Source organism: Protopterus annectens, chromosome 9.part0 (assembly GCF_019279795.1).
Source record: "Protopterus annectens isolate FY-2018-M chromosome 9.part0, PAN1.0, whole genome shotgun sequence".
NCBI classification, from domain to species: Eukaryota; Metazoa; Chordata; order Ceratodontiformes; family Protopteridae; genus Protopterus; species Protopterus annectens.
The window spans coordinates 841,284,423-841,300,667 of NC_056743.1; the positions used below are offsets into that span (position 1 = coordinate 841,284,423).

Consider the following 16,245-nt stretch of genomic DNA (forward strand, 5'->3'; position numbering starts at 1 on the left):
TGCAGATGTCACTCACCAACACACATATATGCTCTTACAGCACACCAACATGTCAGCTTTGTGGCACATGGAGTAACTCCATGCACTTGTAATAGTAATGACTAGTCAGTCAGGGGTTAACCCCTGTACTGGTAGGTGTGTGACAGACGATACTTAGGTTTTAGTCTCCAAGCCCTTCTCTGATGTACTTTGCCTCTGTCTGTCCCTCCCACACTCTCTCTGGTGGATGTGGAGGTGTACACCTGCTCAGCAGAAGCTTGTGTATTATATGTGATGGTCATGATCAGGTGATGGCCTCTGCACCTATTGCAGTCCTCCTCTAGCTGACTGCATGTGGAACAGCTGTGATGATGTTCCCATAGCCATTCACTTGAAAAACACAGTACAACATCTAGGAACATCATGTTGGTGTTTGCCCATGAGAGTCACTGTGAGTGGTAACTGGATCTGGTGTTTGGTAAATGGCATCACAGATGATATCTGGATGTTCCTCAAACAACATACACAGTGGGAAATAGCCTAAAGACAGGAGGGTGATGTGTCAGACATGACTACAGCAAGTAAGTGTAGCAATACTTCATTGAGACTACTGCCTGTTTAACAAGTTGTGTGTGGTAATGGCTGTTCTGCATGTTTTAAAACTGACAAGACAATGCTCTGTTTGTTAGAGACCCGCATCTGTAGGGCCATCTATGGACTGGTCAGTGTTTGGAACCATTTGTTTCCTGTGTTACTCACTGAACACACTTCTGTGAACAGCAGGAGCATAGTGTGAGGATTGCAGCCAGTACATGGTGATAGTGATGAGTTACTTCCATCGCATCCCTGACTGGACATATGTCACATGAAACAGTGGTATGACAGACACTGTCTGGGGTTCTCAGTGACATGCCAATAATGGGCCACTGTTCATAGCTGCAGTCACAAGTCTTCTACACTTTGTACAGATGTCATGCAGTATATATGCATGTGTTGTGCTCCTTCTGCAAATGTATACCATCTGTTGTGTTGGGTTGATGGTCATATCTATGCATGCTGTTGTAAGTAATCCTGAATGCTGTTGACTATTACTAAACCATATCTGTGTTTAAACTGCAACACCATAAGCTGTATGGGGATCCCGACAGAACCTCCTGTCTCACTTCAGCTGGCCATGGCATTGGGCACCAGCACATCTGGGGCCCAGCCTTGGACCACCACCTCTGTTGGCTCTGCACCACCTTCTGGTGGTACCGCCACTGAGGATGGGTCTTGATCCCCTGGAAACAGGTCCAGACAGGAACATGTCCATTATCGTACAGTCCCGGACGTGCTGCGTAGGGGGCTCAATAAGGGGTTCCAAGGCCAGATACGCCAGTTCAAGGGCAGAGTGTCACATTTACAGGGTGATGCTGCCCCTCCTAGACAACCCCCTGCACTGCCACCTTTGCAGCTGTTTTGGTGCAGTGGTGGCTGTCCATGGCTGAGGGCCTCCGTCCCACTGTTTCCATCTGGGGGCTCATGGGCTTGTGAATGCCAAACACCCTTCCCCATCTGAGGTGTATCCCCCCACGTGTGTCATATACCGACCCTGTATGCTGTCTTGTCTGTCATCCTACCCTACCTATCATCCATGAGCATATCTACTCTTCTTCCACCACATCCCATGCTCACCCTTCGGAAACAAAAGGCCATTTGGTTCCTAGAACAACATTTGACCCATACATATCTGTCCATTTCACACATGTGTCCAATGGATACATGTAACCCTTTTAATGTGCATCACAACATACTCCAGTTGTCCTCACCCCTGTCTCTCAGGCACATGATCCTAGTATGCACGAGTCCTAAATGTTCCAAGTATACGTGATTCAGACGATCCCATTGTACACACAACACTACCGGTCTCTATGGTTACCCCATTTATCTTTATCATGATGATGATGTCGCAGACAGTGCCTTGCAAGAGTACTGTTCTCACACAATGATTGGACAGGAACTGTTGTGTTAATGTAAATAACATGCACAGAGTGATGTATATTGCCAATGTACAAATACATAGGACAACACCACTACATAATACAGGCGTTGCTGGCGTTTCCCTTTTCATTCCTTTGTAATGCTTTGTTGTCACTTGGGATGTTCCTGATATATCTATATATATATATATATATATATATATATATATATATATGTGTGTGTCTATATCTGGACATAAACACTCACACATACATCTACATGATGGAATACATTTGCTATACTGTTGAATGACTGCACTGGATGATATGTTTGTGATAAGGTCCGATGTCTGTATATCTGCCATGGCTTAGTGGTAAATCACAATAGCTGTGTGTGCAGGGTCCTGGTTTCGGGCCTTGCAGAGGCCGTTTATTTTGTTGCAGGGCAGAACAAGGCCATTGGATACGGAGTGATTAAAGCAGTTGTGAGTGGGTGTGCATGGTTTTGCATGGTGCTAAGCAATGCTAACCTCTGGTTACAGTTTCTTACACTCAGCCTCTACATTGCTTTACCAGTGTAATACTCACATACTGGCGGCCGAGGCAGGCTTACACCTGCTTGCTCCCGCACTTGCAAATGCACTGCATTTGGTGTTTGCATCTGACACTCACACCCCTGGGTGGGAGTGAGGACTACGATATTACCTTGAGATGCCTATTACATCGGAATACATGACTACAATATCTTGAATGGCTGCCCATTAGGCGACAGTATGCCATTCAACTGTACGGAATCCGCTGCCTGTCTAGAGCTTGATTCATATTATAGGTGTGTTCCTCTTACAATCTGCACCCATCTGGCTAATACATGGGAACTGACACTCTTCAATGCAAACAAGTCATTTGTTTTTGGAACCCACATCCTTCAGCCAAGTCATGCTACTGCATACCTAATATTCTATCATCTTTCTAAGGTTGTCAGTGGAATATGTGCTTTCTGTCCCTATCAGACCTTGCATACGATTGGGGAAAAATACAAACTGAATCAGGGACACAGCATAACAACATCAGGGACACATTTAAATTATTGGTGCTATTAACCTGACACATTGACAGACTCAGAGCATATGAATTCATACACATTTTTGAGGTAAATGATGTTTATAACTCTTAATTGTTGTCATTATTCATTACGTGTAATTCACCACCTTTCCTCCAAATGTCACTAGTTTCAGGAGGGTTTAAGTGGGCGGAGTTAAAAACTGAGTCGAAATCAGGGACGTCCCTGGAAATCGGGGACAGTTCAGAGGTATGGTGCCTATTTGTTCCCCCAGTGGTTTATGGCCTGTCCAGTGGATGTGCTCTTAGGGGTTGAGAGGTATGGGCGTCAGCTATGCCCATTTTGGAATATTACTGACATCCCTGGGCAGTCCTAATACGACTGCGCCACCAACACCTGCACAAATAGGCCCATAATTGCATACCTATAGTTCCCCCACCTGCCACTCCTCTACAGCACTCCTCCTTACTGTGGGTGCAAGTGGGATATAAACACACCACTACACACTGCCCACTCTCCCCATGTTGAGACACATGTACGTTGTGTCGACCCATGGGTTATCAGGCTTGCACAACCTACTGGTCCATGTACATCTACAGCCTGGTGTGATAAGTCATTACCAGGCCTGCCTCCGATCATTAAATTTTGGTGACCCACAAGGGACATCGATGTCTATGTTTCAAGATTAGACCTGGCAGGTCTCTCCCACTGGTAGTATCCTGCCGGTGGTCTGGGAAGCAGTGGTGTGTTTACCTTTATTGTGTGTCTGCAGAAGACGCTCTAGCTGAGAATCGAACCGGACAGCGTCTGACTATATATATATATATATATATATATATATATATATAGATATATATAGATATATATATAGATATATATATAGATATATAGATATATATAGATATATATATAGATATATATATAGATATATAGATATATATATATATATATATATATAGATATATATATATAGATATATATATATATATCTGTATATACTTATATACATTTCCTATGCTGGGCACTGCTTAGACTCACGCAAGTGCACTCAGACTTGCTTACTGTTACTTATATGTGTTTACTACTGCTTATTTGTGCTTACACCTGCTTACTAGTACCTTATTCATTATGACAGTGCCACTTTGCTTGAATGATATTTAAGTTAAATATCTCATTTGATACTCTTTTGTCGGTTTTATGGCAAAACGACATTCATTCCACATGAAAAATGGTATGTGCTATTGTTGAGCTTGAACCGTGAATGCCTGTTTGTTAGCTGGATGCTCTAAACACTACACTATTGACACATTGATTCTGCATGTTTTTCTCTATTTCAATGAATATGATGTGTAAGCTATGCTCGGCGGAGGGCAGCAACGTGCAGACACTCTGTGCTTTGCTTAAACCTTCAATATTGCAGCAATTCCAATGTATAATAGGGACACAGGAACAGAAAATCTAATTGTGAAAGTTCTAGGGACCGGGCTCAACATTCCACTACGTGCTTGTATGTTTACTATTTCGATTTTATTTCACTGATCGTGGACACTCTTGTATGCGTAGCATACATGTTGGTATCCACAGACACTGAATTATTGACTTACTGTTAGGGGCGGGCTCTACTGGTAGGCATAGTAGGTTTTGCAAGTGTTGGGGCATGTTTACGCCTCCGTAGAGCAGTTGTACACGCCCCCTGCACTCGCACATGTTTCCTGTGCACGTCGAGGTTGCGACGGCGCACCCTCATACATATTCATATGGAGCTGCTGCACCATCTGTAGTGAGGACGCTCAGTGCAAGGCTAAAACCGTCCTTGCGCCGAGCTTCTCGAATCCCAGGGATACTTTCTCATGTCCATATGTCTTCCCTTCTGTTTTCCTTACTTTGTGTGTTAGACTTCCTATGGTAAATCCTTCACTTTGGAATTATTTCATAACTTCAGCTTCTGTAAATTTAACCTTTACTTTACTAATCTTCTGTTTTACAGTCCCCCTTTGTGATCTTATTGTTTAGGTTGTGAAAGTTTCCATACTTGGATACTTTGCCTGTATTTCTCTTCAAATATATTTGGAGATGCATTCTGGTATTGACTATTTTAGCTTTCTCCTCTGCACAAACATTGCAAGAAATCAGATCTCTTTTTCTTTCCCATGTCTATGTTTATTTTTCATGCCTTTTGAAAATCTCTAGGCTTTGTTCTTTACATTTTTTGCACTTTCTTGGTTACGTATTCTTCCAAATGGCCCAACATTTTTGTCTATATAATAGTTTTCACTGATCTGTTGTATAAATGAACACAAAAATACATGTGATGGTTTTGATAGTTTTTTTTATGCAAGTATTTTTCTTTCCATCAGTTTCTGTCTTAATTATTTTGAATGTGTTCTATCTGGAAATTCTGGGCTTCTTGCATAATTGTAATAGTACATAATGTCTTCCTTATCCTCAATACTCCACTCTATCATCTTTATGGCTCTTTTCCAGCCTCTCGTTTGTTGTGGACTACTACTTCTGTCTAAAATGTAGTAGGTGCATCCTCCCCTGAACGTGGCCTAGCCTCATTGTTGGAATGTTTCTGCGTCGTGACTCTACACTGCCAATTTTTCACTGTGTGCATATGTGGATGAGGCACTTGTTTATACTGAGACTTGTGTACCCAGTTGTCTTTTTTACTTTTTAACCTACTTCTGTCCATGATATATGCTATCTAAAATACATTGTATACAGCAGTGTCATACCCAGTAAAGTATAGTTTATTTAAAGAGAAGCTCATCGCTAACTAGTATCGATGTTTCCTACATTTCACTATAGCTGATTTTGCTTATTGTATGTATTTCTGGACTCTAACTTGTTCTTGTTACACAAATTTGTAAGAAAAGCAATTTCATGCATTTGCAACTCAACAGAATAAGTCCTAATTGGAGGTTATCAGTCTAATGGCCCTAGAGGCTTTTAAGCCTAGCCATTCATGCTCCAGTTTTCATAGTTGTCTGTGCCCAAGGGTATAAGCTGTTGCCGTCCATAAAAGCCACAGTTGAGAAACAGGGGTGAATTTATGCTTTCCCATCGATTGGTCCAAATGTTATTGGAATAAGCTTAAAGAAGAGCTTTGTTTCACATAAATGGAGAATCTTTTTCCAGAAAAAGGGTAAAAACACAAACCTGTTCCACCAACTTGTTTTGCTTATGTCACAGACAATGTTTAGATCCTCAGACTGGGTAATTCTTGTGCTGTTTGTTTTGTGAATGTGCAGCATATCCATTAAGGCTAGATTTGAGAAGGTCTTTTAGGCTAGGTTTTATTGCCCTGTGGTAGTCTGTAGGAGACTGAGTACAGCACAAGAGTTTGGGGTTTTCCAGATAAGACATGTTTTTTACACCCTGTATTCTTTTAATGAGGATTCTCTGTGGCCACTATAGTTGCTAGAAATGCCTGATCAGGTGCATGCTGAAGAGTACAGTGTACTTGAATACTGGTCTAATGAGAGCTAAGTATATTGGGATTATGATCTCCTTAGATCTGGATGCCAAGCCATAAGTTATAACTTGGCACACATAGAAGCCTTTTCTCACCACCGTGGACACATGGTGATCAAAGTTCAGGTTACTCTCAACCTGAGTTCTCAAGTCCCTTACCACTGGGCTTACTTTTGGGAGAGTGTTATTAGTGTTGTAATTTGCAGGGGTGGTCGGCTTCCCAAAGGGTACACATATGCATTTTTTGGAATTGAGTATTAGGCTATATTTCTGGCACCAGTTACTTGTCTGTCAGACCCTCCTCAAGGATATTTACATCTTCAGAGGAATCGGTCATTGCACCCAACTTCCAGTCATCTGCAGATTCGGTCACCCAAAGACCCTCTATATTTGCTATGACACCAGAGAAGTGTATTCCAAACAGGAGAGGGCCAAGTGCTGAGTCCTGTGGAACACCACTAGTAACAGGCCTAGTTGAGGAGCTGTATTCCCCTAGCCTAACTTCATGTGTCCTATCCATGAGCCATTTGACTATCCATCGGGTTACATAGTGATTTATGTCTACATTTTTGAGATTGTCTATAATACCTAAGTGAGGCAGTGTGTTGAATGCCTTTACCAGGATGAGGTAGGTCGTGTGAACTTTTCTGCCAGTCATCCATGGTTCAAGTGACATCTCACATTAGTCCACTAGGTTTAGTAGGTGTGACCTACCCTTGACGAAACTAAACTGGGATGGGTTCAGTGTTTGAAGATTTCCAATGTATTTATTAGATCCATGATAACTTTTTCCATGGTCTTGCATATAAGACTAGTCCAGTTTATGGGTCTGTTGATGGTCCACCTTTATGTAGAGGGATGACCATTGCAGTCCTGCATTCCCTAAGGATAAAGCCTGTCTGGAGACTGTGGCTGAATAGAGGTTCTAGTTGGCCTGACATGTCATGTATCAAACTATTTAGAAGGCATCCTTGGATGTTATCAGTGCCTATTGTTGTAGTGTGTTTAGCTCTGGAGAGGGCAGTGAGAACTTGATTACTAACAGTAGGGGGATAAGTGGTAGAGGGTATTTCCTGTGGAGTAACTAGTTATCTTCGAGTCATATGGACTCTGTCTTCTACTTGTACCATAATGCTGTTGTGTAACACTTTTTAGTAAAGTTACTGTCCTCTAGTCTTTTATCTTGGAGTTTTTTCTTCATGTGTCTGGCATTGGGTACTGCCTGAACTTTTTATTTAATGTGATTTGTTGGTTTTTAGACATTGTTTAGGTTTATTCATTTTATGGAGGTAAGAGCACTGCAGACACTGACTTACTTCACTTGAACACCATATTGGAAGTATGGAAGGCAGGAGTTCTGCAATTTTTGCAATGTTGGAGTAAAGGAAAATTATTTAAAAAGAAAACATGTATATCCTGTGTGGCGATGATAATGTAAAACTGTTATCAATATTTTTTTCCCTGTTAATGATGTATGCTGCAACTTAAATTCTGATGATTTAATAAAGATTTTTTTTGTAACTGTTACAACTACTCTTCCTCTTGACCTTTCATTACTAACTTTCAGGTTTCTTTTTTGTCTGTTTGTGTAGTCAGTTATATTTTCTGTCCTGTTAAGTTCAAATCTCTTTTGTAGCTTCTTTTTTACATGCTTCCTATTGCCAGTCAATATTTGTGTTTTTTTTCTGTCTTCACTTCATTGTAGGATGCAGTTCAAAATCCATCCAGTCACAACCAGAGACAGCGTGGCTATGCTGATAGTACCAGCGTATACAATTTTCGTAAGACAGATGCCCGTTGCACAGAGAGGTATCTTAATGATTGTATTATTTAATTTTATGTGAGACAAACAGTTTCCTGTTGAGTTCTGGAGGTGTTTTCATTGAATTACTATAGAAATGGTACTGAGCTCTTTCAGTGTGATTTCCGTATGTTTAGTGTGCACATGAATGTAATTGAACTCTGCAGTACTACATCAACTTTGGCTTTACTCTCTTTTTATGTTGTGTATGGTTGTTAGTGCCTGCCTGGCTTCTGTCATTGCTGATCTTTGTGTATTTTATGCATTACTGCCCTTTAGAGAATGGGCGAAGAGTACCTCTTCACCCTGATTGGAGAATGAACATTCTCCAACAGGATGTTAATGTATAGGTAAAGCCCAGTATAAAATAACTCCACTGCTTCATGACTTCATAATAAGGTGTCTTAAAGCTTGGACAGAAAAAAAGGAAATGGTTAACCATTTTTACTCTCTCTAAATGTAGCTTTTCTATTTAGTGAGTTTAAAATAAAAACAAAAAAGTAACGTGTATGTATGTTTGTGTGTCTATGCATGTGAGAGAGAAAGAGACAGGAAAAGACAGCATCAGCAAGAGAATGAGAGGGACAGCACATAACTTCTTTCAACTGTAAGAGGCAGGCTATCAGCATTTGATGCATAAATAATAAAATGTAGGAAATTATAGTGCCTGGCATTATTGACTGACTTTAATGCTCAGTGATTTATTTACCAGCAAGAAAAGCATTCTACGATGGTCAGAGCAAAACCCTGCAGCAAAATCAGGGACAGTTAAGTGGTATGGGGGGATTGCAATACCTCGCATTCTGTGATTCTCCTTTTCATTCATTTGATCATGAGATATTTGGTGTGTATTCACTCAAAAGAATGACTGTAACTGATTGGCGTGGGTGTGTGTAGGCATTCATTACATATATTTTGATATGAAGTACTTTCTCCAACAATTACATATTCTACACCAAGTTTGCAGCATTAGGCAGAGACACTATTTTACATCAAAAATATTTTAAAAGTATATATTAGTAACAAAAAAAATGCAAGACAGTTTAACAGAAAGCCTGGTCTCTAAGTGCAATAATGCCCTCCAGGATGGACTTTATCAAGGAATTAACTCCCTTCTAGAAGTAGTAAGGCCTTCTGCCTGCAGCAGCGAGCTTCACAACACCTATGGGTGGGCATTAATTCCCTAACACTTAACATATCAGGCTATATTTTTTACAAGTTTTATTGTGTTGTGCTATTTCTGCCCTTTCTGTGTGTGGGTCATCTAATACATTTTTTTAAGTAATGCCTTTGTATGTTTATTTTGTGTATACTTTCATTGATGCAATTTACATGTATGTGGTCTGCCACTTTTTATGAGTAGATGAGGCATGTAGACCTGTAATTCATACAATGTATGGACGTGTGTATACACTTTTAAACAGTGGACATTGATTAAGTGCTGTGATGATGCAAATGTTGTTTGAAGTGGAACGTAGATATTCTTATCACTGTCTAACTCATGTCAGGTGTTTATCAACACTTCCTCATCATCATGCATTTTCACCATACTGCCAGCATAGACTCGATAATAAAAAAATAGTGTACACAACACGCACAAATACATCCCACCTATTTTGTCAGTTTGTTTCTTTTACTTGTTAACTAGGGAAACCCACGTTACAGTTAACTGCCTGTTTTTAACTGTGACCCAGCAGCACTATCTGGTTAAGTGACTTGCTCAGCTGTACGGTAGGCAGATGATCACTTGAAATCAAACCCCATAGTACACGATGAAGCTCACTGGCAGCTCATAACCACAGTCTTCTGTGTAATAATATCAGGGATAAAACCAGAAATTATATCTAACGCTATGTAGGAATGAAAAACTAAACTAAAAGCATTAAAAATAAAGCACAGACCAAAACTAGATAGAAATTGCATTACTGGCAAACTGTATTGAAAACTAAAAACATACACTAAACTAAATATTAAACCTAATACACATTAACCTGAAAATCACTGTACTACTCCAGTACTACCACAAAATTGGCTGCAACATTAAAAAATATTAAAACTTACCTCAGAACTACAGTAGAAAGCCATCCTTGAGGTGACAGCCCATTCATAAAAAGCTGTGTAACTTGCATCAGTCCCTCTTCTGTTGACAGTCTGTTCCAGTTCCACTGAAATGAATGGGAAATAATAGTTCACTAAAAAGAAAACAAATATGCATCTTAAGTCGAGACATGGAAGGTTGTGGATGCTTCCACTAAACATCACCCACATTTTGCAGCCAATATACCTCATTGCCCAGCCAGTAGACCTCATCAGATCTTTCTTGATCTGCGTGAACCCAGACACTACAAGACAACAGCAATGGGACTGTATCATCACATTCATTCATTCCTGACTTTGGCCATAGTTTATGTTCAATGGCTGGTTGAAGATAAAAGTACTGGATATCCAGAGAGATTTTCTCCTTTTGTTTGTGGTAGATGGAACTAGGGTCCACTGCTATAGCACCACCTATGTGTTGGTAGTGCTAGCAGAGGTGAGGGTGAGGCAGTTAATTTATACATTCTGGAACAAGCTGACAACATGCCAGTATCATGCATATTTACATCCTTTACAGGCCAGTGTGAGAGAAAAATGCTAACTAAAGAATGAATGATGGGGCCTACTGCATAGCCACCATGGTTATGCCTCTTTCATTCAAGTCTTTTAGACACCCTCCCAAATCCAGTTATTCTGAAGTAATATCTGATACCTTGCTGAGTCTGGGTTGGTCAGAATCCAGAAAGTGAAATGGATAAAGGTGAAGTTCAGTTAGCTTTTTAGTTCCATGGTTCCCGCCATTTTTGTTTTGTTTTGTTTTGTTAAATTACAGGTATATGTTATAGAGGTAGGGTTGCCAGGTGTCCGGTTTTCAGTCAAATTGTCCGGTTAAAAAAAATCATCAAAACTGGACTAGTGAAGTCCGTTTATTTTTGCAGTCAGGAGTTAAGGATTGAAAAGTGAAAATTGAAAACATTATAAACATACTATATATGCAGTGCAGACTGTGCAATGACAATTACCACCGCCCCGCCGCCCGTGTTGTTCTCTCCCCTTTTCCTTTAAGTACGGTCGGTCGTCAGTACGGCTTGTTATTATTAGTCATCATCAATCAGCTGCTCTGCTCATCATGCGTGTCCGGGCTGTGAGTGTTACACCTGAGAAAAAGGAGGAGGACCTGGAGGAGAGACGGGACAACCCACCCTTCTGGTCCTTAGTTGCTCTGTGAAGCGGCCTCTCTCACCTCAGCAGCAGCTCCATTGCATAACAGTGGCTTCTGATCCAACGTTAAAACACTGGGGCAAAAAATGCCATTGCATTTGCTTTAACCAATTCTGCAATGCTGTCGGAATGGAAGCGTAGAAAGAACTGCTGCTGCTATTCCTGTCTTCCTTACCCAGCCCTCATCTTTCCCCTCCCCAGTTGTCCCCCTTTCCCTCCCTCCCTCAGCTTCACTGTTCTCCGGTCTCTGGCTGTTTTTCTTTGCCCGGGAGGCCTACAACTGCACAAAATGTCGCCCAGAACGCCATTGCCCACCGTAAAATGTGAGTATGTCAGTTCTGTTTTTTTCCCCGTCAGTCAGCTTGGTTGACATTCCTGTTTTTACTGATGACCAGATAATGTTAATAATGCGCATTTTCTAGTTGCTGCTGGACGCAACCGTTTTAGTACATAGAGGGTGGGGATATTTATAGAACTCTCACAGCAGTAGGGAGATGAAGCAAGCAATGGTTAGCTGAGTTTGTAGTCCTTATGTGTGTTCTTAAAACAACTCTGTAGTCATTGCTTTGCTTTGGCATGTTCGTTCCCTGCTTTTAATTATTCTGAATGCTTAAATAAACAGTCTAAAACAAAAACAAAATGCAATCAGTATTAATGGTTTCATTCTTCACTATGACTGAGTCAGCAATTAGCAGACACTACAGGTTAAGTGAATTACGTTAACATCTGTGCTTTGAAACCTGGAAGGATTACCCAAGTAAAATAAAAGTGTTCTATGTAGGGCACCTACACAAGTCATGAAATGTAAAGTAAACTTATAAGTAAAAGAAAATATTTCTGCCAAGAATAAAATTTGAATTGTTGATGTATTTGTTTTTGTTACATTCTGTGACCAAGTGCATTGTACTATGTATGCCAAGAGTAGGAATTCAAGAATTACTTGAAGTAGTGTTTATAATGGCTAGTGAAACGTATTCCTATAGCTTGGGGTACAAGATTTGATTTTCTCCACTTTTGTTTTTTTACTATGTGACTATGAGCAAGTCACATAACCAAATAATGCTCCTAGGTCATCTATGAAACTAGTCCTTGTGTCCAGTAGGCTTACCTAGTTAACAAACATAACTTTGTCTAGAGCACTAGTGGCATTTCTCACTGTTCTGTCCTTAAAGCAAGCAAGCCATTTGTTAAGCTAACTAGGGGAATGGCATCTTGTATTATTAGGTGAAAAAAATTTAAGGTATTTTCCCAATCCTGTATTTTTCCCAATATGTATCCCTCCTCAGCACATGTCCAAACCAATGTAATCTTGCCTCTCTGGCTTTGTCTCTAAACCTTCCAACCTGGGCTGACCCTCTAATATACTTATTTCTAATCCTGTCCACCCTTGTCACACACAGTGCAAATCTTAACATCTTTAACTCTGCCACGTCCAGCTCGGACTCCTGCCTTTTTGTCAATGCCACTGTCTCCAACCCATATAACATACATAGCTAGTCTCACTACCCTCTTGTAGACCTTCGCCTTGCACCAGTCCGGGGACAGACACACTAACAAGCAGATGTTCCCTATTTAAGCATAACGTTGAGTCTTTGAACAATAGGTGGGAAATTGGAAATCACCCTGTTGCCATTGCCAATGCACAATGCCACTTATCTGTTTTTTTTCTGGACTATCCACACAAATCAAATCAATTCTCTGCTCTGGACTGGTAGTCAGGAAATTGGGAAAACACTGTACAAACTCCATTTTTCTGTTTCACAAAAAGAAAGACTATCAGTGTTTGTTACAATTGGCTGATTTACTATGCTTTTTTTACAGAAAAGCATAGTAAATCGGCTGAAAGCAGGCATCTGGAACAGAAAAAGCGGGCGTTCCCATAAGCTGATGTCACAAAATGGGAGTGGCATTGATGGGAGAGTGGGTGGGAATGGGTGGGGTTATGGGTGATGCGAGGGGCATGACCTTAGTCCGGTTTTAGCCACAAAGAAATCTAGCAACCCTATATAGAGGCAGAGAAGTGTAGCTGAGGTTCAGGAAAAATTATTAATTATTTAATAAAAAAAGTTGCATTGTAATGACTTCTGCTGCTGTTATCCATTTTATGTTAGAACTAGATAAGATTACATTTGTTAAACTATAGAGTTTGTGCAAATTAGAGTAACAGAGAAATCTACAGCTTTGAAAAGAAGTGCAGAGTTTTTTTTTCCATGTGATAGTTAAGTAAAATTCATTTGCTCCTGCATACACAAATGATGACAGATGGATGAAATAAAAGTTAAAGAAGCAAGAATATATCCCAGAAAATGGACTAACAACCCCTGGACAAAAGTTTTATCCCTTATTCAGTCATTGAATTTAGATTTATCTCCATCAAGTTAGTCACTTTGAAAGTATGCATGAATGAATATTGTACCCTTCTTTATATCTATAACATTTCATACAGTGCCCTAGGCCTTTGTAAAATTTGTACATAGTTTTATCATAATCTGTTGTTTAAATGATTGTTATTGAAAAATCAGTAAAAAACTTTGGAGTAAAAAAAAAAAAAAAAAAAATGACAAATCCTAATGGGGTGCTTTCTTTGTGATCAAGAAAGTTTGTTAAATCTAGGTCTTGCCATATGTCATTTGAAAAATCTCATGAGAGATGTAAAATGTTTCACAGGTTATGTCTGCTTACTTTTCTGAAAAAAGCATCATTCACTATCAAATAAATATGTACTTAGAAATCCAACTAGGTGCTTGAAACTTGCTTATGAATGAGATCAAGGTTGTTGTGTAAAGAAATGCCATATCTCAAAGATCCCAAAGTTCATCCCCTTGGGAAGCAGAGATTTATTTTTTAAGTGTTTAATTGAAAAACATTGCTATCTCTGAAACAGTATTTCCAATTTTGGTTGGAGGGCAGGGTCTGCATTTCCAGTTGCTGGGACCATAGCTAATGACATATATATCATTTAAAAGTAACCTTGCTGAGCTTGGGAACTTGGTCATGATGTGTCCAGTTGAGTTGGGTGGTGCTGATTTTGACTGACATGTTTGTATTATTATGGACAGATGTCAGTCAAAGATGAAATTCCATTTATTTTTGACATTTAGGAAGTACACAACTGGAAGTGATTTTGATACCTATTGCTTTCATCCATGTCTGTTTTTGTTTGTCACACAGGCATAACATTACATTTCCAGAACTTTACACATACTAAATTTGCAAGTTAACATAAAATTCTTCACTCCAGCACCTTTTGTGGTTTGCACTCACCTTGCTGTTATGGACCTGTATATCTACCCTTTTCCAACTGTTCAAGATAGTGTGTAAACTCCCATTAAAAAAGCAATGTGTGTACTCATTCCATGCATCCTGAAAAGTTAAAAGTATTAGTTATTCTGCTGCATGCTAATGATTAAATCTCACTGAATCAGCAGGATGTTTCCAATGAAGGTCTTGTGGTTCCTTATTGGACATCACTTTTGCTATTCTGTGACATAACATGTAGCATGATTTTCTTTCTTCTGTGTACAGAGTACACTGCAAGACAGTGAGTATTCTGAAATGGAGGCTCTGTCTTCCACCTTAACTTTTTTGTGATTTTTTGCTTTGAGCCTAAGATTATAGGTTCGCTTTGGCTAATGTAAAATAAAGTGGATGTGGCAACTTGTAGGGTGGCACAGTGGTGCAGTGGTTAGCTTTGGCACCTCACACCAAGAGGTGCTCTGGTTTGATTTTTGGCTGGGGTGTCTTCTGTGCAGAGTCTGCATGTTCTGCTTGTACCAGTGTGGGATTTCTCTGGGTGCTCTGGTAACTCCACATAACTACATAACTCTGCAAATGCTTAACAATCATGTCTAAGAATATTTCTTTGAAAAACAAAGGACGGTCTTCAAACTCCAGTTTAATGATACTCATAAATTCACTGATATGTATTACAAACGGTGCACCTTAAAGCTCAGTGATTGTGGTATGCATCCATCTAATGACATCACAATGTTGCTGCAGGCATTCAGTCTGCAAGGCATTGTTGATGTGTGTGATCACATTTCAGTACAGAAGTAGTCTGTAGTGGTGGCACAGAGTAATAAAGCTTTGCTAATGAGCTGTGTGTGTGTGACTGCCAAGAGTACGGGGTTTGATTCTTTAGTCTGACAGATGGCGCAGAGGATTAAGGCTATTATCTGTTAATGAGCTACCTCCTGTGGTACAGGGCTTGCTTCCCTCAGCCCTCATTTACCTCCTGTGTGGCCTAGAGCAAGTCACTTAACCAGACAGTGCTTTGGGGCAATTGGGAATTTGGGCTATTTATTTACTTAGTTAGTTAATTTTATTTATTTAGCATTTGTTGACTGGGTAAGTGAATTGGTTCTGTGACGCTTTCAGCCATGACTCAAGCCGTTCTGATAGTGACAAAATACAACATACACATTATATAAACTGAACATGCAGAGGACTGAAAATGCAACACCTTATGACCATAGGAGATGAAAAACATAATAAGCAATCGACAAAACAAAAGTAACGTAATTGGAACAAGCATACATAAGTAAAATCTTAAAAACATGTACAATCTCACGAAGTGGACTCCTGCAGTCGCAACTCATTACAGCTCCCTGCAATTGTTCTTACCTAATATTCCTGACCCATGGCTCCCTGTTTTCCTAAACTCGTATAGTATTCATTTTCTGACTTCTTTACTGCTGTTCCTTGATGGTACA

General features: G+C 40.0%; 1 protein-coding gene across 1 annotated transcript in view; it reads left to right on the forward strand.

Moving 5' to 3' along the window:
* PHF1 (PHD finger protein 1) overlaps positions 1-16,245 on the forward strand; it is a 2,051,426-nt gene that overhangs the window by 1,724,258 nt on the left and 310,923 nt on the right. The window contains exon 13 of the mRNA XM_044083522.1: positions 8,180-8,283. Coding sequence (XP_043939457.1) covers positions 8,180-8,283 — 104 coding nt within the window. The remainder of the gene's footprint in view (positions 1-8,179; positions 8,284-16,245) is intronic.